The sequence below is a fragment of the Peromyscus maniculatus genome, chromosome 3 (genome assembly GCF_049852395.1).
Source record: "Peromyscus maniculatus bairdii isolate BWxNUB_F1_BW_parent chromosome 3, HU_Pman_BW_mat_3.1, whole genome shotgun sequence".
In the NCBI taxonomy this organism is placed as follows: domain Eukaryota; kingdom Metazoa; phylum Chordata; class Mammalia; order Rodentia; family Cricetidae; genus Peromyscus; species Peromyscus maniculatus.
This window is the reverse complement of record NC_134854.1, coordinates 71,793,367-71,820,167: the sequence shown is the minus strand read 5'-3', so window position 1 is coordinate 71,820,167 and position 26,801 is coordinate 71,793,367. Positions and strand designations below refer to the sequence as shown.

General features: G+C 45.5%; 2 protein-coding genes across 3 annotated transcripts in view; one reads left to right on the top strand and one right to left on the bottom strand.

Annotated features, from left to right (window-relative positions):
* Igf2bp3 (insulin like growth factor 2 mRNA binding protein 3) overlaps positions 1-13,392 on the top strand; it is a 134,605-nt gene extending 121,213 nt beyond the window's left edge. The window contains exons 11-15 of the mRNA XM_042273311.2: positions 5,355-5,471; positions 7,321-7,395; positions 9,905-10,036; positions 10,452-10,565; positions 11,275-13,392. Of these exons, the coding sequence (XP_042129245.1) occupies positions 5,355-5,471; positions 7,321-7,395; positions 9,905-10,036; positions 10,452-10,565; positions 11,275-11,373 (537 nt within the window). The 3' untranslated portion in view covers positions 11,374-13,392. The remainder of the gene's footprint in view (positions 1-5,354; positions 5,472-7,320; positions 7,396-9,904; positions 10,037-10,451; positions 10,566-11,274) is intronic.
* On the bottom strand, positions 13,123-26,222 carry Malsu1 (mitochondrial assembly of ribosomal large subunit 1). Of its 2 annotated transcripts, none has more exons than XM_042273312.2 (4): positions 25,953-26,222; positions 24,519-24,697; positions 15,577-15,658; positions 13,123-14,118 (listed from the first exon to the last, which is right to left on the bottom strand). In XM_042273312.2, the coding sequence occupies exons 1-4, from the start codon at positions 26,188-26,190 to the stop codon at positions 13,922-13,924; spliced, it is 696 nt and encodes a 231-aa protein (XP_042129246.2). In that variant the 5' UTR covers positions 26,191-26,222; the 3' UTR covers positions 13,123-13,921. The 2 variants fall into 2 exon arrangements, with proteins under 2 accessions (XP_042129246.2, XP_076422870.1); XM_076566755.1 differs by lacking the exon at positions 13,123-14,118 and adding an exon at positions 14,152-14,741.
* Between the last annotated feature and the right edge of the window lie 579 nt (positions 26,223-26,801).

The following is a 26,801-nucleotide window of genomic DNA, read 5'->3' as shown; positions in this document are numbered from 1 at the left end:
GCTGCCCCGAGGCTCATGGCTTTTACCTCGGTCCTATTTCATGTGTCCGACTCCTTCTCCATCTGGTTGACGACTCCTCTGACTCTGCCCTTCCTCATCCCATCATTCTCAGTTTAGCTTTCCTGCCTGTTCTTCCTGCCTGCCTGCTGGCCAATTAGCTCTTTATTAACCAGTGAGAGTAAAACATATTCACAGTGTACAGAAGGATCATGCCACAGCAGGAAGCTTTCTGTCCCTGACTAGGGAGGTAGCTCAGTGGTAGATTTCTTTCCTGTGCAAAGTTCTGGTTTTGATGTCCAGCCCCCAAAGAAAAAAAAATCTTGCTATTAGCAACTATTCCAGAGAATTCCAATTACTTATTAAAGTCATCTTAACCTTTGATGTCCTGTGGGGTAAGAGTGAACCTATGGTTTTATTTTAGATGCATATTGCTTACTAAGAAGAAGAGTTTGTGTGTACATACATACATGTTTGTGTGTGTGTTTGTGTGTGTGTGTGTGTGTGTGTGTGTGTGTGTGTACACATGCATCAATGTGCATGTGGAGGCCAGAAATGGATATCTTGCATCTTCCTCTATTGCTTTCTTTTTCCTTTTTTCTTTCTTTTAATGGTTTTTGAGACAGGGTTTCTCTGTGTAGCTTTGGAGCCTGTCCTGTATCTCACTCTGTAGACCAGGCTGGCCTCGAACTCACAGAGATCCACCTGGCTCTGCCTCCCAAGTGCTGGGATTAAAGGTGTGCGCCGCCGCTGCCGCCGCCGCCACCGCCCGGCCCTCTATTACTTTCTACCTTATTTTTTTTCTGTTATCTTTTTGTGTGTGTCTGTGTATAGTGTGTGTTTGTATTTGTTTGTATGGTGTGTGTCTGAGTCTGTGTATGGTGTGTATGTACACATGCAGGCATGCACTGTGTGTGTACACATGCAGGCATGCACACATGCAGAGCATGTACATGCACCACAGCTCACGTGTGGAAAGACTTATGCCTTTTCGCAGAGATCATCGTGCTTGGATGACTGGCACTTTGAGCCACAGAACCATCTCTCTAGCCTCCACCTTATTTTTTGAGTAAAGTTCTCTCACTGAAACTGGTGCTCATTGACTGGGCTGGCAGCCAGTGAGCTCCAGGGATTGACGGTATAGAAGCATGCCACTGTGCCTGGCTTTTCCTTAAGTGCTAGGGATCCAAACTCTTAACTTTAGTAAAGTATCTCCCCAGCCCCAAGAAGTAGTTTTTGGTGTGTGACACTGCCCCCACTGCCCCCACTGCCCCCACTGCCGACACTGCCCCCACTGCCGACACTGCCCCCACTGCCCCCACTGCCCCCACTGCCCCCACTGCCCCCACTGCCCCCACTGCCCCCACTGCCCCCACTGCCCCCACTGCCCCCACTGCCCCCACTGCCGACACTGCCCCCACTGCCGACACTGCCCCCACTGCCGACACTGCCGCCACCACCAGGACTTTTATAGAATTGTCTTCTTTCTGCAGATTTTGTCATTTCTGCTTTGTGACAGGCGAACGCTGTGTACTCTGTGGAGAAACTTCTTGCCTCTTCCCATTCCAGAACTCTGCCCACTCATCCCACTCACTCATCCCACTCACTCATCCTACTCACTCATCTCCCTCTCATCCCCAGCTCACTCACCCCCCCACTCACCCCCCTCCCCTTCCCCTCCCCCTTCCAAAGTGTTTTCTCTCCTAGAACCCGTGAGGTTGATTTCTCTGAACAGCTGAAGTGCTGTCTTTTCCAACAGATTTCAGAAAGTCTCTAGTTCCTGCCTGGCAGCTGGCTCACTCAGGACTTAATTGGCAAGTCCCTCGTTTATAAATGACAGGAAATGCTCCTTTCAGAAATGCCCAAACAGTAGGGAAGGGAGAATTGGCAGCTAGTGAGCCGGGCTGGAGCTGGAGCTGGCGAAGGGCATGCACTCCCCCTTACCCCCCTTGCTGGCCATGTTGGCTCCTTGCAGTCGGGGCGGCAGGAGTAAGCCTGTGGGCTCTTGTCTTCACACTCGTGATAGCTTCTTTACACTCTTTTCTGAGGGCTCCAAGATGGCAGCGTGACCTTGAAGGGACTAGCATTCTGGTGAAGGGGGCGAGAAAGATGGGTGAGCACGTCTTTGTAGGTCGTCAGAGGCACCCTCTAAGAAACAGCCTGAGTTGCTGTCCTGTCCTTAGGTCACGTAGTGTCTCCTGGTCTTAAGATTTTTCATCATGGGTGCAGTAAACATTTCTAAGAAAATAAATCACTGCACCATATGAAGGCTTGGTTTACTTCCTCTTTTAAAAAAAAAAAAAAAAAAAAAGCTTCAGTATTTGGTTCAGGTCATAGAGTTGAGTAAACTTGGTTTAAGTTCCAGACCCAGATCTACTTAAAAACACCCCTCCCTCCCTCCCCCAATACCTATCCTACCCGCCAAAGGAAAACACTGGCATCCTGCCAGGTTCCTGGAGGCTGATCCCTTGGCTGCCAGGCACGTCTCCGTGCCTTTGTGATGCCTGAGATTTTGTTCCCGGCAAAGTAAATACACTTAACCTCACTGTTTGCAGTTGCTTGTATCTTCTCGATAGCGGGTGATTAGGAATTATTCACTGGCAGACTTCGCCAGTTACGAAAGCTTTCGGCCTCACAGCTTTGTTCTCGTTATTTCAAGACACAGACGGCGCTTGCCAAGAGTCCGGAGGGAGCTTTGCCATAGGCATCTGGCAGCAGTCCACTGGGAAGCAGCTTGCGTCCTGTGCCTGGCCCTCGCCCTCAAAGAGTGTGCTCAGGAAAGGGTCTCCTTCATGTTCAGGACCGTGAACTTAAGCCCAAGGAATGTGTCAGCAGGAAGGGTGACGCTGAGAGGGCTTTCTTGAAATCTCAGAGGCTAATTAAACCTGTGGGCAGAAGAGGCTTTTTTCTCCTATCTGCTCAGGTCCACTATTCAAAATGAAATCGGTGCTTATCTGAGATGGATCCTAAGAACATGGCTTCTCGTGCCAAATTCCATGTAAGAACATGCTGTACCAGACAGTCCAGTGGACAGACGTTTCCACGGGCTGCCTGTGTCTTCAGAGGAAAATTCCCTCGTGAAGTAATTTATGACCAGAAAGATGGCTGGTGGGAATGGAACTGGAGCCAGGGGAGCTGGGTGATGTTCCGAAATGCCTTCACCCCGCTTTAGACGGCCGATGAGTCACTGAAGATGCTCTTGCCAACAGTGTGCGTGCTGAGCACTGGGCTGTGGCACCGTCTCCTGTACGGAAAGCGCCGTTGCTTCAAGCTCGGCTTGTTGTGCTGGGCAGGTCCCCGGGCTGCTGTTTTCATCCCATCCCAGGACACTCAGACCAGCACAGACTCCTCACACGTCGCACTTTGCTGCTGATACTGTTGTCTTGTGGCCGCTTCAGCTGTTTCCTGCTAACAGTTCCTTTTCCAAAGTGGGGTGGGGGCTTCAAGAAGTAATTCTGTGAAATCTCACCAAGTCACTTATGTTTACATTTCTTTCTGCAAATAGCTTCTTCCACCTCTAGAGATGTAAACGTGTAACATTTTCTTGAAAACTCAAATCACTTCAGTCAGTGACTTATCTTTTTTCCACACTGTATTTTTCCTCAGAATTTGCTGCTGTTTTATGTGTATGGGTGCTTTGCTTGCATGCATGTCTGTGCACCACATGTGTACAGTGCTCACGGGTCAGACGAAGAGGGTGGATCTCTTGGAACTGGAGTTACAGATGGTGGTTAGCCATGTGGGTGCTGGGAATTGAACCTGGGTCCTCTGGAAGAGCAGCCAGTGCTCTTAACAGCTGAGCCATGGCTCTAGCCCCCATTATATGTTTTTTTTAAGAAACAAATTTCTTAAATGCAACAAGCTCTGGAACAATATTTTATCCTAATTATGGGTGGCAAAGGTGGTAGGCGGGAAATGGGATGTTTAAACAGGAAGAGAAACGTGCCGCATCATCTCAGCCACAGCAGCAGCTTCCTTAAGCCTGAGCTTCCTCCTCCATCTCAGCTTCTTGGATTCCTTTCTGACATCTTCATCGCCCAACATAGCACCTGTGGTCCTTCCCCAAGACCCTTTTGGTGGCTGTCTTAGTTAGGGTTTTATTGCTGTAAAGAGACACCATGACCACAGCACCTCTTATAAAGGAAAACATTTAATTGGGTCTGGCTTACAGGTTCAGAGGTTCAGTCCATTATTGTCATGGCAGGAACCATGGTGCTGGAGAGGTAGCTGAGCGTTCTACATTCAGATTGGCAGGCAGCAGGAAGAGAAGGTGCCACCAGGCCTGGCTCCGGCTTCTGAAACCTCAGAACCCACCCCCAGTGACACACTCCCTCCAACAAGGCCACACCTCCTAACAGTGCCACTCCCTATGAGCCTACGGGGGCCATTTTCATTCAGACCACCACAGTGGCTAATGTTAAAATCTTCCTGGACACACTTCCTGTTGTTAAAGGGTGAACAGAGAAGAAGGTGCAGGAGCAGGGATGCTGCTCCACCCGAACTCTCCCTCCCCCACTGGTACTGCCTTGTGAGGAATTCACTTGCTGGGCTGTCTCTGAATGAGCAGGTCCTTCAGCACTGCAGTAATGACCGAGAAAGCCTGGAGAGGGCGTGTGTGACCAGTGTGAGGCAGGGGGATGAAGTGTGCAGCTAAGTCCATCTGCGCATAACCTTTCAGAACTTCGCTGTCAACATGGTTTCTGATTATATATAAGATGCCGAGGGAGGGCGGAGACGTGCGTGGGAGGAAAGCGTCTTTCTTACAGTGGTTTTCGACTGAAGTGAATGGGTTCCTTTTTAGTTCTCTGCTACGCTTCTGCGTGATAAGTGTGGGCTGATAATGGTATTTGGTGTGGTTTGTACATACGTAGGAGTTTTTCCCTTAGAGTTGTTTACTCTCTGTTTAAGAAATAAAAGCCTGGTTTGGGGATTTAGCTTAGTGGAAGAATACTTGCCTAGCGAGCACAAGGCCCTGGGTCTGGTCCTTAGCTCTGGGAAGAAAGGCAGCCAGGCAGGTAGACTGGCTGGCCTGCCTAAGTCTGGAGTTTGTATCCTTTGCTACTGTCAAGTTTGGGATGTGTAGTCTGAAAGCCACATGGTTTAAATACATGATAAAAAGAAGGCCAAGCTATGTGTAGGAAAATATGTAGACAAAAGTGCGCTTTTAATGACTGGTTGATCCTTTCACAATGAAAGGACCATGGTGGGTAAACTCTGGTCGATTCATTGCCGTTTCCCCATAACCTTCCTGGTATTCCTGCCGGGATGAGAATGTGCTCATCCCAGAGGTGAGGGAGGGTGTCACTGACTTGTTTGGTAGCAGATAAGCATCATGCCCTGGCTTTCTTCTCTTGCAGCAGTCGGAAACGGAGACTGTGCACCTGTTTATTCCCGCCCTGTCGGTTGGTGCCATCATTGGCAAGCAGGGCCAGCACATCAAACAGCTTTCTCGTTTTGCAGGAGCTTCGATCAAGGTACTGTTCTGCACACTGTGGATTTCCTGATGATACAAGAAAGTGAAAGTGGGGGGCTGAATTCGGGTTAGATAACGTACGACAGGAACCCTACAATGGTGGCTTAAGTGTGGTTAGATAACCTCTCTCCAGAAGAATCAGTCTGGGGAGAAGCGAAACGGCACAGTATCTCGGCGCCTCTGAGATCTTGACTTACAACTTCTTCCTCTGGTTCATCTCCACATTTAGTGCTTTTTTTTTTTTTTTTTTTTTTTTTTTAAAGATTTATTTATTATGTATACAATGTTCTGTTTGCATATACACTTGCAGGTCAGAAGAGGGCACCAGATCTCATTACAGATGGTTGTGAGCCACCATGTGGTTGCTGGGAATTGAACTCATGACCTCTGGAAGAACAGCCAGTGCTCTTAACCTCTGAGCCATCTCTCCAGCCCCACATTTAGTGCTTTTAAGAGTCACGTCTGTCACCTGGCCATTGAGGACAGGAGGATGTAGTGAAGTCTTTCCTGTAAGGGAGTTGCCTGTTGGTTGCTGTGGGATATTTCTGCCTCTATTACATTCTCAGAACTTGGCCAGGCAGAGCTGAGGGACAGCAGGGAAACGGGGGTTTGTGTCGTCAGCAGCAGCGACCACAACCAGCTGGAAGGCCAAAGGATGACGCCTTACAGTTTTTTCTGTGAAGTCCCAAGAGGTTGCACTGCTCTGTATAAAGTAGGTCTAGGTGTCAGTTTGGCTCTACGTGACAGAAATGTTAGCTTTATTTTTGAAGGGAGCAGAAAGCAGGACTGGATTTCAACTAAAGCCTCTGTCGAAATGACGACATCAAGCAATTGGCAGTGATCTCCAGCTGTAGAATGGACTGACTTGTGTGTTTTGTCCTTCTAGTTTTACAGTGGAACAATTAGGTGTTTTATTGGCACAGCAAATATGTAGTCATTGTCAGGGTCTCTCCGTTGAACCGAGTTTTTCAGTAAGGCTGGCTGGCTGCCTGGTTTGATCTGGGGAACTCTCAGTGCTGGTTTCACAGGTGGGCATCCACTTTCCAGTCCTTGCCATTGCACAGCAATGAGCCATCTCCTCAGCTCAAAGGGCTCCAGAGGCCTGCCTTGTGGCTCCGAGCATGCTGGCTCCGCTCCCTAGCATTTTCACTGTTTCCCCAGCCTGAGCTTTTGTGATTTCATACATTCCATAAAAACAGAGAAGTCTGAGTTTACCTGGATCCTGCTCAGTTAACATTAGCTAACTTCCTGTGTCCTTCTAGTAAGCAGACTTGGGAGCAATTTACTAATAATCTCAGCAACAAGAGTATACAAATAATTCAAGCAATCCCTCATTTTAAGTTTGAGAAGCGCAGCTGCCTAGACAGCATTACCCTTCCTCTGACAGCTAAGGAGATGCCATGGATGTAGTGACCTCACAGCTTAGCAGTCCAGAGCTCTTAATATACCACACTTCATGTACCAGTGGAATTGCTACTGGGAGCCAGGCAGTGGGCACACCCAGCCCTCTCAAGGCTGTTAACTATACAGTTATGGGCCAGGTCCCTCAATGCCCTCAGCCTTCAGTGCTCCCATTGAAAAGTGATCATTCTTCAGCTAGATGAGGTATGGGTTGGCTCAGTGATGGTACATGCAGTCTTACATTAGAGTCAGGCACCATTTAAGTATTCAGTAAATAGTGTGCTGTATCTAACTGGCCCGTATTAATCACAGCCTCTCCATAATTCCTTTCCAGAAGGCATTTAATTCCACAGCTCAGTCAGTCATGTGCAGATGTCAGGCTGGTGGGCCTAAGGTGTGTCAATGACACCAGAAAGTATCATAACTGGCTGGTGATGGGTCTGTTACAGATCGCTCCAGCCGAAGCACCGGATGCAAAAGTGAGGATGGTGATTATCACTGGACCACCAGAAGCTCAGTTCAAGGTATGTGCTGTGGAGGGCACAGGTACCCAGAGGGAGCAAGATGCTGCTGCCTTCTCCAGCCCCGGCATCACTGGGAATCCTAAAGATCAGGGTGGCGCCATGCCAGAATTCTATCACAAACATAAACCCGGAGCCTTTAGTTCTGTCTGGTGTTGGTTACTATCACTGTTGACATGGTGGGATTTGAACGAGCCCTGTAAACCTGCCCTCCACATCCCCTTCTGTCTTGGAGATGCTCTAACCTTTAGTGGCCCCGCAGCCCTTACAGCAGGCCCTTTTCTCTTGGCCTTCACTGTCCTAGGATTTTAGTTAGGAAGGCTGGAGTTACGATGGCATGTGGCCTGGCTTGAACTACTGCACGTTTATTAGTATCTGGGGTCCTTTGGAGCTGGCAAAACTTCCATGTATTCTGAGGAGGAGACAACTCGACAGCTAGATCCTCATTTCAAATCCTAGTTTGGTCATTTCCCATTTGTGTGACCTTAGGCAAGTTACTGGTCTCCCCAGTTCCTCTTCTATAGATCGGACAGAAGCACCTCTCTCCTAGCTGTAAGGTATAAGCAACATACACAGTGCTTAGACTAGCGCCTGACACAGTAGCACAGTCCCACGTGCTGGGCCTGGTGATCCCAACTCTGAGCCCATCAGGGAGGCCACTACAGCCACAGGTGCCTTCAGTCTAGTGAACGGTCAGTGTGGGGCACCTTGTCCTAGGCAGGGGCTAAATTCTACTCATTAATTCAACACCTACGTCCTTTTTAAGTTACCTGTATTTATTTATGGAAAGCATACACATCATGGCATGTATGCAGAGGTCAGAGGCTCACTTGTGAGTCCGCCTTCTCCCACCATGTGGGTGCTGGACTCAGTGACAGGCACTTTCCCTGCTCAGCCACCTCAGCAGCCCAACACCCGTGTCTTGGTCCTGTCCACTAACAGCATTCACGCTCAGCCTGTCTCTGCTGTCTGCACGCACCGTCAGCCTGCCTGCAGCTCCCTTACCGTTCTAGCTGGGAAGGACCAACCCAGAGCCTGGCTGTGCAAGTGCCCTGCCTTGACCTGAATCCCAGACCCTCTTTGTGTTGTTTTAGCCATCAAAGAATTGAGTCAAGGAAAATTCACAGCTGCTTTCCCATTCTTAGCAGAGAGAACAGAACACACAAATATGATGAGTGGCTACTGCTTAGGCATCAAGGTGAAGTTTAGCCCTCCCGGCAGCCCCGTGGTCCGTCAGTTCGTATCGTAAAGTGGAAATGTTAAGAACTGAGCTGAGTGTGATAGTTTCTAGCCTGTGAGAAACCATAGGCCTGATACCCACCACACATGCATGCACATATGGTACAGACATGCATGTAGACAAACCACTCATACATATACAAATAGATTTTAAATTTTTTATAGATTTTATTCATTTTATTTTATATATGAGTGTTTTACCTGTAAGTATGTCTGTGTATCAGGTATATGCTCATAGACCAGGATATGGCATCAGATCTCTGGAACTGTAGTTACAGAGATTGTTAACTATCATGTAGGTGCTGGGAATTGAACCTGGATCCTCTGGAAGAACATCCATTTCTCTTAACTGCTGAGCTATCTTCCCCAGCCCCCAAAATAAAAATAAAATGAATGGGATGGAGGAGCGTGGAAGTGAATTTTGTCTTTTCTCTGATCCCCTCAAATGAGCTTAGCATCTCTGCACCCACGAGTGTATGGCTGTTTGGGCTTAGCAGCTTGTCAGATTAGGCTGACCTCCCACCATAAACCTCTTTCTCCTTTGAAGTATACAAAAAACACATTCACAGTCACACAACCATGTAATATAGCATCTAGTTGTACAGTTCACAGAGCCTGTTAGTGGAGTACCAGAAGTATCTATTTGGGGGTGATGGGGTGGGGTGGGGCAGGATCTCACTCTGTAACCAAAGCTGGCCTCAGTGTGCAGCGATGCTCCTCAGCCTCCCAAGTGCCGAGACTACCACATCATCTGTCGTGGCCAGCACTGGAGCCTCCTAAAGGGGAAAGCAGCAGAGTAAGAGCTGTTTGGCCTGGTGTCTGTCCCCTTCAGACATGGGCTTGGCTCTTTGTGAACCTGGGGTCCCTGGCTACGTAGTTTTTTCCTAGTTTCTTTTGCTCAAGAAAAATGTAATGTTTCTTGCCAGAGGAGAGGCTTTAGGAGTGGGAATGGCCATTTCCCATAGTCATTTGTAATAGTCCTACTAATTGCCTTTATTTTCAGAACGCAGCTTATTCCTTGTAGTTGGTGTGCAGAATGGGTCTCACAATGACGTCATTACAGTGTATCACTGTACTTTGCTCCCTGGTGACTCATTAGCCTTGCCTAGGAAAGACAGCTGCTGTCTGTCCTGCTACTGTCGGTCTTCATTCCAGATGCTGATGCACCACTGCAATGGATGTGTACTCCAGGCTGATTTAGGCTGTCTTCAAAGTTAACCAACCTTTTGTTTCAAGTGTGAATGACACTGATGGGCTGTATTGTCGTCTGTAGGCTCAGGGAAGAATTTATGGGAAAATTAAAGAAGAAAACTTCGTTAGTCCTAAAGAAGAGGTGAAGCTTGAAGCTCACATCAGAGTGCCGTCCTTTGCTGCTGGCAGAGTTATTGGGAAAGGAGGCAAAACGGCAAGTACCCAGCAGGAGCCGCACCACGCTGGAGGAGCTCTGGCTAGTTGACAAAAGTGAGGCCATCATGGCCAGGGTTTGGAGACGTTCCCTTGTGACTATGACCTGCTAGTGAGACATCTGCCTATTTCAGACCAGGGACTTGCAAGGGGAGTTTAGCATTATCTGATGCATAGAACCTCAGCTTTTTATTCTATAGACCCTAACTAGTTTAGTCTCCTCAACTAAGTCTTCCAGATTTATAACTTTGGAGTAGCACAGAGCACACACTGGATTTCTTTGGCCAGACCTTGGTTCTAGTCATGTTAAAAAGAGGACTGTTAATGGGTGAAGTGAACTGTGTCTGGCATATAGTAATTGCTTGGAAATAAGCTTTTAACGATTAGTAATAGGGTTTTTTTTTAATCTATTTCAGGTGAATGAACTTCAGAATTTATCAAGTGCTGAAGTTGTCGTCCCCCGTGACCAGACACCTGATGAGAATAACCAAGTTGTTGTCAAGATAACTGGCCACTTCTATGCTTGCCAGGCGAGTGGCTTCTCAAATGACAAGTTCTTTTTTTTTTTTTTTTTAAAGTTGTGGTTTTTTTTTTAAGATTTATTTATTTATTATGTATACAGCATGTATGACTGCAGGCCAGAAGAGGGCACCAGATGTCATTACAGATGGTTGTGAGCCACCATGTGGTTGCTGGGAATTGAACTCAGGTCCTCTGGAAGAACAGCCAGTGTTCTTAACCACTGAGCCATCTCTCCAGCCCCTCAATTGACAAGTTCTTAAGCTCTGTCATAGGGCCTTCCATTCCGTGTGTGTGTGTGTGTGTGTGTGTGTGTGTGTGTGTGTGTGCGCGAGAGAGAGAGAGAGAGAGAGAGAGAGAGAGAGAGAGAGGGAGGGAGGGAGGGAGGGAGGGAGGGAGGGAGGGAGGGAGGGAGGGAGGGAGGGAGGGAGAGAGAGAGAGAGAGAGAGAGAGAGAGAGAGAGAGAGAGAGAGAGAGAGAACTTCTTGGATGCTTAGGGGTGTCAGAGTATGCTGTTCCTGCTGTTCCCCCGGCGGCGGCCTTGAACTCCTAGGCTCCAGAGGTGCCCATAGCTCAGCTTCTGTCCTCAGGCACCACTGTGCCTGACTCTGCTTGGCACATCTAGTTTCCTTTCGGCCAGCCCACTGGTGAGTAGTTGAACTTGACGCTTTGAAGGAGTTAACTTGGGACTCGTCGACGCTATGAAGTCTGTCTTTGTAGGTTGCCCAGAGGAAAATTCAGGAGATTCTGAATCAGGTGAAGCAGCACCAGCAGCAGAAGGCCCTGCAGAGCGGACCCCCTCAGTCAAGGCGGAAGTAAGGGCTCAGGAGACAGCCACCACAGAGGCAGATGCCAAACCAAAGACAGATTTGCTTAACCAACAGACGGGTCTGACCCATCCAGAATCACATGCGCGAGTATTTCCCTAGCCGGTTGTTCTGAGGACCAGGCAACACGAACTCCTGTCTCTGTGAGAATGTATACTTTATGCTCTCTGAAATGTATGACACCCAGCTTTAAAAAAAAAAAAGAAAAAGAAAAAAAAAAGTGGGGGTAGGGAAAGAGAACTCGGCACTTCCCTTGTGATATCAAAGTCTCACAAACGTGCTAATTTCTAACATCCTCCATAATGCCAGAAATTGGCATAAATGGTACATTCACTAAATTCATCAAATAAATCAGAAAAAATAGATTGTTCCTAACTCCAATTGTCGAAATTGGATCCAAGTAGAATTACCACAGGAACACGATGTTAAGCCATTAGAGTAGAACTGTCTTTCCTGTTTCTCTAACACTAACGAGGATAACCTAAGGGAAGTGCTGACCGCTGTTGGCGGGGTATTAAGCGTGCATTTTTACTCAACTACCTCAGGTATTCAGTAATACAGTTAAAAGCAAAATTATTCCTTTTTTGAAAATTTTATATACTTTATAAAGAAACTCCAACCGTTTTTTAAAAAAAATAAAATTTAACAGTTATCAGCTGATAGGCAAATAATTGAGAGAGGAATTTTACGTCTGGCTGGTGACAGTCAAGTTGGAGAATGAATTGTGCATTTTTTGAGCCTTTTGACAGTAGTTGGAAAGTCCGATCATGTTCAAAGATGCAGAGCAGTGCCTGTTCTCAGAGAGCAGCAAACTCATGTGCTCCTTTGTTTCTAGTTGGGAAGGTTGCTGGGACCAACAGCAGAGCGGTGGCAGGTTTTGGAACGGCTAGTTTAAAGAGCTTCAGAAGACTTGGGATTTGTTTGGCTATGTGCGTGAATGCATAAATGCTTTGTGCTCCGTCATACACTATTGACAAAGCACGTCAGTGACGGAATGCAGAATCTACACAAAATCAGCTTACGAACACACTTGAGATCAGGCGATGCTTGGGGGGGCCAGGGGGTCGGTCAGGTGTGACCGTGAAGGCAACTACAGGCTCTTCTGTCTCCTGGGGCCGGCACCGTCACAAGCCTGACGAAGCCACGTGGAAGATGTTTTGAAGCAGGGGCAGTCAGTCCACCGAAACTACTCCAAGGACTGTAACAGGTTTCTGCCTGCCCTGCTCCCCTGATAGGACGTCCAGGTAGGGAGTGCAGCAAATGGTTCTGGGAAAAGGACTGTGGAGCCATCTGATGGTTGAAGCAAACCCTGTATGGACACTTGTGGGTGGTCCTCAAGGCCATGCTGCTCTCTGAAATTGTTACTTTGTTCATAAGGTGCTTACAGTCATAGCCCACTGGCCTTGAGGGCATCATGTAACCCTTCAAAAATCATTTTGCCTCATTTGTGTTTCAAGATTAGCTTCTACATGCTTTTAAGTTTTTCTGAATATCAGCATCATTTAGACATTATAAAAGTGATTTGAAATGTTTTCCTAAACATTTTCATAAAACCAGTTTACTTTGTAGTTTTAACCAAAAAGTGCCCCTTGTACAAGTGAATTCATCTAGCATTCATATTTTTTTCATACAATGGATTTAAACTGCTTTAAAAAAAAAAAGTGACCTTTTCTCCTGCTTTGATTTCAGGAGAGATGTGTTCAAGGCCAGAACTGTTCCTCAATATCTGGTTTTTCCAGTATTTGTTTTTTTTTTTTTTTAAACTTACAGGTGCTACATTTATATCTGCTGGTTTCAATTCTGCCATGTTTCACGTCTAGCCTTTTAAAGTGGCAAATCATGTTTTACTTTCACTTAAGCATTAGTAGTCTGGAGTACCTGGCACTAAGTAATTCTATACCTGAGTTTGTATTCACCATATACGGATCATTTCTCATCTATAATGTGCCCCAAACGCAGCTTCGTTTTCCAGGTACCTTGATGCAGAATAAAGTCTTCATCATAAGCCACAGCTTTTTGTAGTATGTTCTCAGTTGAGTGTTCTTGAATTCGTTCCTATGATATGTATCTTACACTAGGCAGCAATCTATCAGTAAGTTGTTGGGTTTTTTTTTGCTTCTTCAGCAGCCCCTGGTACATTAAGGTGAACCTTGATTATCCTATTTAATATGAACTAATAGCTACAGATTTGCATGGCTTTTCCTAATCATCTAAATATTCTACTTTCTTCTGCCACTTGGAGTATTCCATGGTAAATAAGATTTACATTTAAACAAATTTAATAATCCGAACAGAGAACTTAAGTTAATCTTGGCAATCAGTGCTAGTAATCCTAGTAGGATCTCAAAAGTAAAGGCAGTGTGCTGAAGAACTGGAACTGAATACTGGTTCTTGGTCTGTGAGCTCATTTACCTAGTCTCTCTGCATGGCCGTCATCAGCATGAATGTCCAAGAGGTAGACAAAACTTGCAGTGCCCAAGAGGACAGGGCTAAGATCTGCACTTGCAGATGGCTCAGTCACACCTAAGGGATGAAAGGCATCACTCTGTTTCATTCACATTGAACTCCACTGGAGTCAGGGATAAGGTGTCATCTTCTAGTCCAAGAATGAAATCTTCAGGTAACGTCTCAACTGCTATCTGAGCTAACTGGTCATCAAAAGAACGTAGAGTCCATAGTTTCTCTAATTCATAGGTTTCTCTGGTTTCTGGAAGCATCAAATGGATCACCATATTGCCTATGAGGAACAGATAAAAATTACAATGAAGAAGATTCATTTGCTTATATTTTATCAATGCATCTGTCCTTCACCTTGGACTTCTGGGCAAATGATCCACCCCCTTCCTGCAAGGTGATGCTGTGCCTTTGTTAGCATATCCGCCACTAAGCATGGGAATAATGAGGTCAATGACCATTGTTAACCTTATCCAAGGGAATGTAAGTTGGTCTGCCAGGTTCCTCTGGTCATACCCTCAACAACTGTCTCCCAGGTTTTACTTTTCTGCACATCCTGTGAGCAAAGAAAGTTTCAAAGACAAGAGTTCTATCAGATAGGGCTTGCCTGCGGGACAAAGAATAGCTCTGCTCATAGCGATGCTTCATTGTCTATAGACAGCTATGACTGTCCTAACTGGAGAGAGGGAGTGGCTACTGCTGATAAGCATCCTGTTCTGTGTATTCAAGATGTTCCCCAAGCTCACGGCAAAAACATTTGACCAGACATGAATGTGACAAAGCCGAGAAGCCCTGCTGTAGGGCCTTGCGGTCTCACAGCACAGCAAGTGGGCTGGCTTCTTCCACAGAAGACTTGGTGTACGTGTCCTCTGGCCGCACAGTGGATGATGCTGGCCTCCACCAATGCTGCAAGAAACACACCGCCTTTTCACAATGGTCTTGTGTTCGTGAAATTGGAAAGACAATTGTTAGCTTGTGAGCGGGCTAGTTTCACGTCAACTTGACACAAGCTATGGTCATCTGGGAAGAGGGAACCTCAACTGAGAAAACGCCTCAAGAAGATGGGGCTATAGGCAGGCAAGCCAATAGGGCCTCTAATTAGTGATTTATGTATGCTGTGATGCCATCTCTGGACTGGTGGTCCTGGGTTCTATAAGAAAGCAGACTCAGCAAGCCACGAGTAAGCCAGTGAAGCAGCTCCCTCCATGGCCTCTTCAGTTCCTGCCTCGAGGTTCCTTCCTGCCCAAACGGCTTTTCAATGACCAACTGTTATATGAAGTGTGAGACAAATCCTTTCCTCCCCAAGTTGCGTTTGGTCATGGTGTTTCAGCACAGCAATAGTGACCCTAACTAACCATGGCAGCTTGCAAGTAGACTAAAATCTCAGACACCTGCCTCCTGGCCCCCAAGTAAGCGTACAGCTACTGTTTTCCCTCAGTGCAGATCTGGCTGGGAGGTGTTTTGAAACTGGTATATATTAATATACCTGTCACTCATCTCTGTGGCGCCTTATACTATAAGGCATATAGTATGTTTTCTACTAAGAGTGTATATCCAGAGTACTTTGGTTAGGCAAAGCTTTCACATGTGAATACCACCACCTGAGCTATAATGAAATCAAACTTTGTTACTTGAAACATTTCAAAAATCTTACATTAATATGCACACAGCAATTTTATTTCTATCTTTTTGTAGCTTAAATAATGGGTATTTATTTGTAAACTGTACAATAGTAACTTACCAAAATCCACACATAGCCAGTCATCCGTGTTCTTCCCTTCAATCTTGACATGCGGATCACTTCTACATTTTAGGTGTTTATACTAGGGGGGAAAAAGCAGGCCATACATTTAGGAGAGAGTCTCTGTGTCTACTTAAGACCTAGTGAGTTTTCTTGGACTGAATTTGGGGACTAGTTAATTCATTTCTCACAGCCATCATAGGCAATTATGATTGCCCCGTGATTCATAATTTAGAGAAAAGAATTTTCTCCGTAAGTTTTCTCCTGGGCTCTCTTTCTCTGGACTCAAATGGCCCAGGTCTTTCCACGCAGGCCACCTCACTCATCCACGAAAGCACCCGAGGTGCTGTCTGGTTCCTACCACACGTGCCCCCTCAGCTGCCCTCGCTCTCGGGAGAAGCAGACACCACTTCCTGTTGAAGGGTAGTCTCAGTGCTGACTCCACACAAGCTCAGGATATACGATAAGCATCTCATGTGTTTTCCCCAAAGAACTATGGACAGTCAGCGCTCACCTGTCAGGAATACCAGCAGAGAACTATGAGAGACGCGGGGACATTCTAAAGACAAAGGCGGCTGACTGACTACACACCCTTAATTCAAAACAAAGGAGGCTTTTTTAATAGCAAACTTCACTCACCAAGTCATCTTCCCAACCCCTTTCCACTGTTTGGAGAGGGTCTTGCTTTGTAGCCCTAGCTGGCCTCAGAACCGCCATCCACAGCATCCACATAAAAAGCGGAGTATAGCTGGATGGTAGTGTTACACACCTTTAATCCCAGCACTCAGAGGCAGAGCCAGGTGGATTTCTGAGTTTGAGACCAGCCTAGTCTACAGAGCGAGTCCAGGACAGCCAGGGGTACAGGAGAAACCCTGTCTTGAACCACCCCCCTCCTCAAAAAATAAATAAATAATAAAGAGTCTAGTAGTGTGCACCTGTAACTCCAGGCAGATCTTAGGGGCTAGTCAGGCTGAATCAGCAACCCTCAAGTTCAGTGAGACTGTCTCAAAAAGTAACTTTGAGAGAAGAGAGGAAGAAACTAGATGACCGCTGGCCTCCACATGAACATAATTCCAAAGGCCAGCTGGGTGTGGGGGCTTATGTTGGCAATCACAGCACCTGAAAGGCTGGGGAAAGGGGATCACCACAAGATGGAAGCTAGTCTGGCCATACAGGAAGCCTGTCTTAAATAGTCTATGGGGGTCAAATACCACAAGATTTAACGTGTGTGTGTGTGTGTGTGTGTGTGAGAGAGAGAGAGAGAGAGACAGAGAGACAGAGAGACACTGAGACTAACTGACTTCAATTAGCCTACTTTCAATCCTGGATAGAGCAACTACATTCATAAGGGACTTGATCAATGCTATCATTTAGATCCACTAAACAGATCACTCCACGTCACAACTGAGTAATACTTTTCTGGGTGTACCAGGAACGGTCTGTGGCAACACATATTAACCAGACCACAAATAAGTAACTTATAAAAATCATTTTTTGAGACAGGGTCTCACTAGCTCTGGTTGGCCTCAAACTCAAGAGATCTGCTTGCCTCTGCCTCCTAAGTGCTGGGATTAAAGGCCTGCAACACTACACCCAGCTTAATATATTTTTTTAGTCACATAGAATATGTTCTCATAGTGACAGAATGAAACTAGAAATCAACAGAAGGAAAACCTACAGATCTGCAGAATTTATCAGTGTGCTTGAGCTACTGTGGTTAGAGAAGAGACAGACAAAAAAGCATGGAGACATGAACATGAACTTGTGGGATACAGCAAACGCACTGCTAGGGGGGAACTTGGAGATGCAGACGCTTGTACTGAAATCCCGACTGCAGTTCAACAGCCACATATATATATTGTAAAGAACAAAGTGAAAATGTAGACGACCTAGACACAAGACAAGGATGTCCACTTTGATTGGAAGTTCTAGCCAGAACAATTAAATGAAAGAAAGAGCATCCAACTTGGAGGGGGAAAAAAAAAACAATTTCAAAAAGAATTAAAATATATCTGAGCCAACATTTCTCTAAACCCTTTTTGTTTTGTTTTTGTTTTTTTGAGACAGGGTTTCTCTGTGTAGTTTTGGTATCTGTCCCGGATCTCACTCTGTAGCCCAGGCTGGCCTTGAACTCACAGAGATCTGCCTGGCTCTGCCTCCCAGTGCTGGGATTAAAGGCGTGTGCCACCACCACCCGGCTTTGAGAGACAGTTCTCATTCAAACCCTTACATACACCAATACTTCTCAAAGTGACTTCCAGACTCAATGTGATCCCCTTCCAAATCCGAGGACGTATTTTATTTTATTTTATTTTTTATTTTTTATTTTTTTTTGGTTTTTCGAGACAGGGTTTCTCTGTGTAGCTTTGCGCCTTTCCTGGAACTCGCTTTGGAGACCAGGCTGGCCTCGAACTCACAGAGATCCGCCTGCCTCTGCCTCCCGAGTGCTGGGATTAAAGGCGTGCACCACCACCGCCCGGCGAGGACGTATTTTAAAGAGACAGAATCCACCACCACATGGAGATGGGATCTCTGGGAACACTAAACAGTAAATAAAGTCCATGGTCTGACATACTCAGATTTTAAAACTTCCTACTGGGGTAGAGGCCTGACTGAATGAGTGTTTAAGGTGCTTAAAGCCCCGAGTTCATCCCTAGAACAAAAAAGCACCACTACCTCAAAATTTAATACAAAACGAACTGGTGAGTATAGTATGAGCGTATAGTTAGACACATAAACCAATAATAGAGTCCAGAAATAAACCCTCCTATGATATCATGGTCAAATGATACTCAAGTGCTGAGACCATTCAGTGGGAAAATGGAGAGAGTCTGAAGAAACAGTGCTGAGAAAATCTGATATCCACGTAGAAAACTTTATTAAAACTCACTCAAAATACTCTAAGTCTCAGCTGTAGCGATTAGGTAAGAAAAAGACCTACGCGATAAAATAGGAGCAGGCCAGATGTGATGTCCCATGCCTTAACCCCAGCACTTGGAGGCAGAGTCAGGCAGATCTCTGAGTTTGAAGCCAGCCTGGTCTACAGAATAAGTCCCAGTACAGCCATACACAGAGAAACCCTGTCTTGAAAAACCAAGAAGAAAAAAAAGACAAACTTTGCAGGAAAATTGGGTGTGATGGTACTCACCTTTAATCCCAGCACTCAGGAGGCCTCACAGTTGAAACCTTGTCTCAAAAAAAAAAAAAGGCAAACCAACCCCCTAAAAAGAGGCAAACGTGACTACATAGAAGACCTTAGAGTCTAACAGAAAACTCTCGAGCCTAATGAAACTTCAAGCTGCAGAATACAGTCAATCCGTACACACATCTTTAATCACCTTCATATATACCAACAGTGTACTCTCAGAGAAAGCAACTGTATACACACACATACGTCTTTAATCACCTTCATATATACCAACAGTGTACTCTCAGAGAAAGCAACTGTATACACACACACACATACACACACACACCTTTAATCACCTTTATATATACCAACAGTGTACTCTCAGAGAAAGCAATTGTATACACATACACACACACACACACCTTTAATTACCTTCATATATACCAACAATGTACTCTCAGAGAAAGCAACTGTATACACACACATATACGTCTTTAATCACCTTCATATATACCAACAATTTACTCAGAAAGCAACTATATACACACATACACACACACATATCTTTAATCACCTTCATATATACCAACAGTGTACTCTCAGAGAAAACAACTAGGGAAAACATCCTTTTAAAAATAACTAAGCCAAACTGGAGAAGTGGCTGAGAGGTTAAGAGCACTGGCTGCTCTTCCAGAGGACCTGGGTTCAATTCCCAGTACACACATGGCAGCTCACAACTATCTGTAATTCCAGTTCTAGAGAATCTGACACTCTCACACCAATGCACATAAAATAAAGTTAAATAAATTAAAAAACAAAACCAAAACTAAGCCAGGTGCCTTTAATCTCAGCACTCAGGAGGCAGAGGCAGAGGTGGGCAGATCACTGTGAGTTTGATGCCAGCCTAGTCTACAGAGTGAGATCCAGGATAGCCAGGGCTACACAGAGAAACCCTGTCTCAAAAACGAAACAAAATAAAAACAAAAAACATTAAATAATTAGGAATTTATCACTCCACAGAAGAGGAAGAGCTCTACAACAGAAACTTCAGGACACTGAAAATCACAGAAGACACTCAGAAGGAAAGACATCTGCTCCTGGAGTGGCAGAAGTGTGAAAACAGCTTTACTGCCTGAATTAATTTACTAATTTAATCCAACACCTACCAAAATTCCAGTGTCATATTTCACAGGTTTAAGAAAAACAAAGGATTTATGTGGACCAAAAGGCCACAAACAGCTAAAGCAATCCTAAGAAGTAAGAACAATGCTGACCTCAAGCTATACCAGAGTTAATGTGATAAAGACAGCCTGTCACAGGTAGAAAAACAGACAAGTAGGGGCTAGAGAGTTGGCCCTGTAGTTAAGAGCATGTACTGCTTTTGAAGGCCCTGAGTTCAGTTCCCAGCACCCACACGGTAGCTCATAACCATTGGTAACTCCAGTTCCAGGGGGTCAAACATCATCTTCTGACCTCCAAGGGCACCAGGCACGTAAGTGCTGCACATACATACATGCAAGCGAACTCTGACACATAAAGACTTAAAAGTCTAAGAAAATTACAGTAAGTAGATTTGCAGACCAATGGGATAGAGAGGACCCAGAAACAAAACTCTGTTGTGTCTACTTAATTTCAAAAGAGATACAAACAGATGGGGAAAGCTGATTCAATGAACGGTGCTGATGAAACTGGACATCTACCTACAGAAGAATTAGATTAGACTGCCATCTTCCACCTTCTACAAATATCAACTGAACTCGTGGATCCAAAGCTTTCATTTCAACAGGAAACACTGGAACTTTTAAAAGAAAAACAGGGGTAGGCAAGAATTTCTGAAAGGAGCATCACCTGGACAACTGGACAGGAACTAGCCCCAAGTTCAACAGATTAGGGTCCATGGAAATAGATGTTGGTTAATTTCACTATGAAGGGAGCTGTTTGCGTCAGGCCCTGAAGCACCACCCCTCACGGTAGCAGTAACTGTTACACCTGCTTATGACCTTGAGGTACAAGCCCCTGGAGTGTGGCAGCTGGTGGGGATGGGGGAGAGGGGCACAGGACAGGACAACGACCCACTTATATAGCTGTCTTTTCCGCTACCTCATGGGGGGGGGGGGGGGGAGCTTGCCAGAGTACAGCATTGGACTGTGCCTCACTCTTCCAGGATCCTATGACAAATTCCTTTATTCTGTCTTGTGAGTTAACCCCAAATAGATTCCTTTGATCATTAAGCAGACTCTGTGGATTGCTAGCGACATAATCCCATTATCGTGATGTTTATTATTCACAAGTTATTGATAATAAATTTTAATTTAGGGTCTGGGGAGATGGCTCAGAGATTAAGAGCACTGACTGTTCTTCCAGAGGTCCTGAGTTCAATTTCCAGCAACCGCATGGTGGCTTACAACCATCTGTAACGAGATCTGGTGCCCTCTTCTGGCCTGCAGTCACACATGATGTATACATAATAAAAACAGAATGATGATATGATTCAAATATTACACCTCTAGGTGTACACCCAAAATAATTAAAACCAAGAACGTGACTAGATAGTTCTATGCCCATATTTAAAGTAACAGTCACAATGGCCAAAAGCTGGGCACAACCTAAGTGTCCATCACTGGGTGAATAAAAAACCAAGAAGGTAAGTATGTATACACACACACACACACACACACACACACACACACACACACACACACACAAAGTAGGATGTAACTCAACCTTTGAAAGGAAGAAGTGGTCTGAGGTGTAGCTCCAAGGCAGATCACTAGGACTCAAAGGTCATGGGATCAATCCCATCACTGAATAAGGAAAAACAAAACAAAACCTGGCACTTACCTTGACAATACAACTTGAGTGATATAAACTAGTCATAAAAGGCCAAATGCTATGTGATTCTACTTGTAAGATATTAAAAGTCAATATTTTTCATTTTTATTTTTCTGTTATCAGCTTGATACAGTACAAATTCTTATCCTAATAGTGAAATGTTTCACTGAGGCTTGCACAGGAATTGAGTAAAACCAAAACTTACTATAAGCCACAGTCATCCTAGGGTCCCCCCTGCTATGTAGCCTCCCTGGTTCTGTGGGTTGTAGTCTGATCTTTGCTTTCTATCTAGAATCCACTTATGAGTGAGTACATACCATGTTTGTCCTTCTGGGTTTGGGTTACCTCACTCAGGCTGATATTTTCTAGTTCATCCATTTGCCTGCAAATTTCATGCTATCATTGTTTTTCTCTGTTGAGTAGTACTCCATTGTGTATATGTACCACATTTTTTTCATCCATTCTTTTGTTGACGGGCATCTAGGTTGTTTCCAGGTTCTGGTTATTACAAATAGTGCTGCTATGAACATAGCTGAGCATGTATCTTTGTGGTATGATTGAGCATTCTTTGGGTAGATGCCCAATGACACAGGAGATCACTTCCTAAATGTAACACCAGCAGCACAGACACTGTGCACAACAATTAATAAATGCAACCTCTTGAAACTGAGAAGCTTGTGTAGGGCAAAAGACACGGTCAATAAGACAAAAGACAGCCTACAGAATGGGAAAAGATCTTCACCAACCCCACATCTGACAGAGGACTGATCTCCAAAGTATATAAAGAACTCAAGAAACTAGACATCAAAATACTGAACAATCCAATTTAAAAAATGGGCTAAAGAGCTAAACAGAGAATGCTCAAAAGAAGAATCACAAATGGCTGAAAGACATTTAAAGAAATGCTCATCATCCTTATCATCAGAGAAATGCAAATCAAAAACTCTGAGATACCACCTTACACCTGTCAGAATGGCTATGATCAAAAACACCAATGACAGTCAATGTTGGAGAGGATGTGGAGCAAAGGGAACACTCCTCCACTGTTGGTGGGAATGCAAGCTTGTACAACCACTGTGGAAATCAATATGGCGGTTTCTCAGAAAATTGGGACTCGATCTATCTCAAGACCCAGCCATATCACTCTTGGGCATAAAAGTCAAATTCTTAAGAAACAAAGGCCCGGCGGTGGTGGCGCACACCTTGGGAGGCAGAGGCAGGCAGATCTCTGTGAGTTCAAGGCCACCCTGGTGGAATTCACAGAGTGAATTCCAGGACAGGCTCCAAAGCTGCACAGAGAAACCCTGTCTCGAAGAAAAGAGAGAGAGAGAGAGAGAGAAAGTAGAATGTAGTTACACAAGAAGAGAGAATAGAGAGTTATCGTCTAATGGGCAAGAATTTCAGTTCTCAGTGGGGGAGGGGGGGTGCACGCCTTTAGTCCTAGCATTTAGGAGGCAGAGGCAGATGGATCTCTGTGAGTTCAAGGCCAGCCTGGCTACAGAGTGAGTTCCAGGACAGCCAGGGCTACACAGTGAAACCCTGTCTCAAAAAATAAATAAATAAATAAAATAAATCCTCTATTCTATTATATAAAGTATATCCAGGTCTGCTTTCCAACACATTTTTATTTTATAAGCCTTTTCTAAGCATCCTCAGTTGTTCTTAACTGCCTTTTCCTTGACCCATTTTTAACAAGTGGTCTATTCCCCTGAAGAATGGAGCCACATCTGCCAGAAGCTGCTGTATATGTACTTTTTCCTGTTCTGAATCACATTCAATTGGAAAACACATTCTCTTCCTTTTACACCTAGGAATTCACCGAGGAAGGACACCTATATTTCACTTTTACCTTCCCAATACTGCAGAGGGTTTGGAGAACACCTTGGCAGCTGGACCTGGGCTATGGTAGCTGAACAAGGTGGATTAAGCCAGCTAGAGAGCAGAGTCCCTCTGTTAAAACACCTTTCCTGAGTTGCTTTTGATCATGGTTGTTCCATAGCAACAGAAAGCAAACCAGAACAAGAAACATTGCCTAGAACTTTTTGAAAATTATGAAAATTTATATGGCTGTCCATTGAGGCAGAAATCACAGCCACATGTGGAAACTGTCTGAAATGTGGCTAGTATAACTGAAGAACTGTATTTCCAAGTCTGATCCACATCTGAATAGCCATTTCTGGACTGGGGAGAGGGCTCAGCAGTTAGGAACACTTGCTGCTCTAGCCGAGGACCTGTTTGGCAGCCACATCTGGTGACCTGTGCATATACTCACACAGAGGCACACATCCATATAATTTAAAGTATTTGTTTGTTTGTTTTTGGAGGCAGGGTTTCTCTGTATAACAGTCCTAACTGTCCTGGAACTCATTCTGTAGACCAGGCTGGCCTCGAACTCAGAGAGCTGCTTGTCTCTGCCTCCCAAGTGCTGGAATTAAAGATATGCGGTCACCACACCTGGCTAATTTAAAATGATTTTAAGGGCTGGAGAATTGGCTCAGATGTTGATAGCACTTGGGCTCAATTCCAGGCAACTACATGGCAACTCACAGCTTCCTTTACCTCCAGTTCTAGGAGATCACACACTTTCCTCTGACACAAGGCATACACATAAAATACAAATATTTAAATCTTTTAAATAAATGTTAAAAAGCTGTCAATGGCCACTTGTGGATAGAGGCTATCCTACTAGTGCTGTTTGAGAACACTCTGACGTGTACTGTCTTGTGGCTTGTTTCGGGGTATTAATTTTTCCCATCACAAAAGACAAGAATTAGAAATACCTGGTCTCAACAGAGCTAAATACTTGTTCCCAAGCCTTTCACTATGGAAAACCATAAAATGACTCTTAGAAATTCTGAAATCTGGGCTTTCTCCATAACCTTTCATGGCTACGGAGTAATACATCCCAAGTATTACTCCCACCCTAACGTACTAACGTCATTCTGTAGTTAAAGGTTCAAAACAAGAGACAGCACCCTACCATCTTCACAATGTAGTAGGCCATAGCATGTAAGTGTCGGCTGGAAGTCCCACTACAGATGACAAAGTAGTCTGTGTATCTCATTTCTGGAGGAACCTTGATCACACAAATGTCTCTTGCATTTTCTTGCCTCAGAAGTGAAACCAGCATGTCGATGTCAAACTTGGCGCCAACGTGATCTGAAATGCAGAAGTACTCCAGTCAGATGGCCAAGGAAAAAATAGACCTGCAGATATCCAGAGAAGCAGACCGGCACAGAGGTCTCCTGGAGGGTGGCACTGCTCCTCCAAGAGTGTATTTATATCCAAAATGATTAGGTGAATACCAGGCAGGAGGATTCCAAGTTCAAAGCTGGCCTGAGCAACTCAGACAATGTCTAAAAAATTAAAACAAACAACAAAAAAGCCTGAGAATGTGGATCAGTGGAGGAATACTTGCCTAGCATGCACAAGGCCTGGGTCCAATACCAATACACTCAAAACAAAACCAACCAAAAATCGGCTCAAAACTGAAGCTGGGCAGCAGTTTCGTACAGCGCAGCTCAGCTCAGCTTTTCTAGGCAGAATTCGGAAATCACACCGACACTGAATACACCCATTGCTATTAGGAAATGCCTTCTATCCCTTAGGACTTAAATGAACAGTATACAGCAAATGCAGAGATGCTACACAGCAGCACGACTTGGGGAGATGATGATATCCTGGGGCATGGGCATGTTACATCGAATCGGCTACAATGCTTACTGAACTGTAATTGGGAGACAGGTGGGTTCTCAAGCAGTATCTGGTCCACAGCCCTCAACGGTATAAAGAAAAGTGCTGCTGAGACCAATCAGTAAGAGTTAAACACATAAGTGGGTCTCATTTTCAAACATCTTGGTTTTCTTCTTTTTCTTTTTGTTAGAGATTTAGACACTTCGTTCTAAAAACAAATACTGAGTGGATAAATTTGTAATATGTCTAAGTTCAAATCTGACTCCAAAGGACCTGGAAGTTCATCAAAGGCTCACCCTCTCATATTCTATTATCTCTCAGTATGTTGTTGTTACTGACCTTCTCTCATGCGTCTAAAACCGCTGGCAATAACTCAAGGATCTTCCGCGGGCTCCAACTCCTCTTAGAACTTACACTGGCCGGAGCTCCAGGCTGCTCAGAATCTGCACTCCCCAACACTCTCAAAAATCCATTTCCTACGACCCTGGGTAGATCCTGAGGAGGGGTGAGAACCCTGGGGCCGTGATGCCAAGGGTCGGGTGTGCCTAGCCATGTGGGCCGGGGTTTTGAAGACCGCACGTCTCCTGGCCTCCCGTTCTTTCCGCCAGCCACCTCAGTCCCTCCTAGCTCTGCGTAAGTTCTGCGGCTCACCCCCGAAGCGCACAGAGCGGCTCAGGGCGCCCTGGGTCAGACGGGGCCACTAGCTGTCCTGCCCGCGTACCTGCGGCTCCCGGCTGCGGGCCAGCCTCGCCATCGCTCCGCTCCTCCGGCCGAGGCCCACGGTGCAGGCCGCGCGCCAGCCTCGGGGGCAGGCCGGTCGCGGGCCCCGCCGAAAGCCATCGCTCTGCCAGCCGAGGAAGCCGGGGAGCCGAAGACACCGCCGGGCCCGCTCGCTGCGAGACCACCCCGCGCCAGAGCAGCGGCCACAGGCGCCGCGCAGGCCACCAGCCGGGACCCATGGCTGTAGCCGCGACGTCTCTGGGGGGGAGGGCCCTCAGGGCGGCGCCGGGATTCTACGTCACGGTGTGGGCGGAGCCATGACCGAAAGCGGAGATTAGGACGGATTGGCTCAGGCATAGTTTATTTATTAAGGAGTTGAAAGGGAGCGGTGGTGTCCTGCGCCTTTGGGTTCGAGGCCAAGCTGGTCTAAAGAGCGAGTTCCAGGACAGCTAGGGTTACATAGAGAAAAACCCTGTCTCAAAAAAAAAAAAAAAAAAAAGTGAATCCAAATAATTTTTATAGAGAGATGGCTCAGCAGTTAAATATGAGTTCAATTCCCAGCACCCACATGGTGGCTCACAACTATCTATAATGAGATCTGATGTTCTCTTCTGTCTAATGCCCTCTTCTGTTATATAGGCATACATTCAGATAGAACACTCATAAAATAAATAAAATAAAAATAAGTAACAAGGGCTGGAGAGATGGCTCAGAGGTTAAGAGCACTGGCTGTTCTTCCAGAGGTCCTGAGTTCAATTCCCAGCAACCACATGGTGGCTCACAACCATCTGTAAAGAGATCTGATGCCCTCTTCTGGCCTGCAGTCATACATGCTGTATACATAATAAAT

Excerpts from the sequence above, each read along its gene's own strand:
- Malsu1 (XM_042273312.2), bottom strand. The coding sequence starts at position 26,190 with ATGGGTCCCGGCTGGTGGCCTGCGCGGCGCCTGTGGCCGCTGCTCTGG. Across the intron at positions 15,659-24,518 it reads CCTACTACATTGTGAAGATG|TATAAACACCTAAAATGTAG; the intron begins GTAGGGTGCTGT and ends TTTCCCCCCTAG. Across the intron at positions 14,119-15,576 it reads CTGGCTATGTGTGGATTTTG|GCAATATGGTGATCCATTTG; the intron begins GTAAGTTACTAT and ends TGTTCCTCATAG.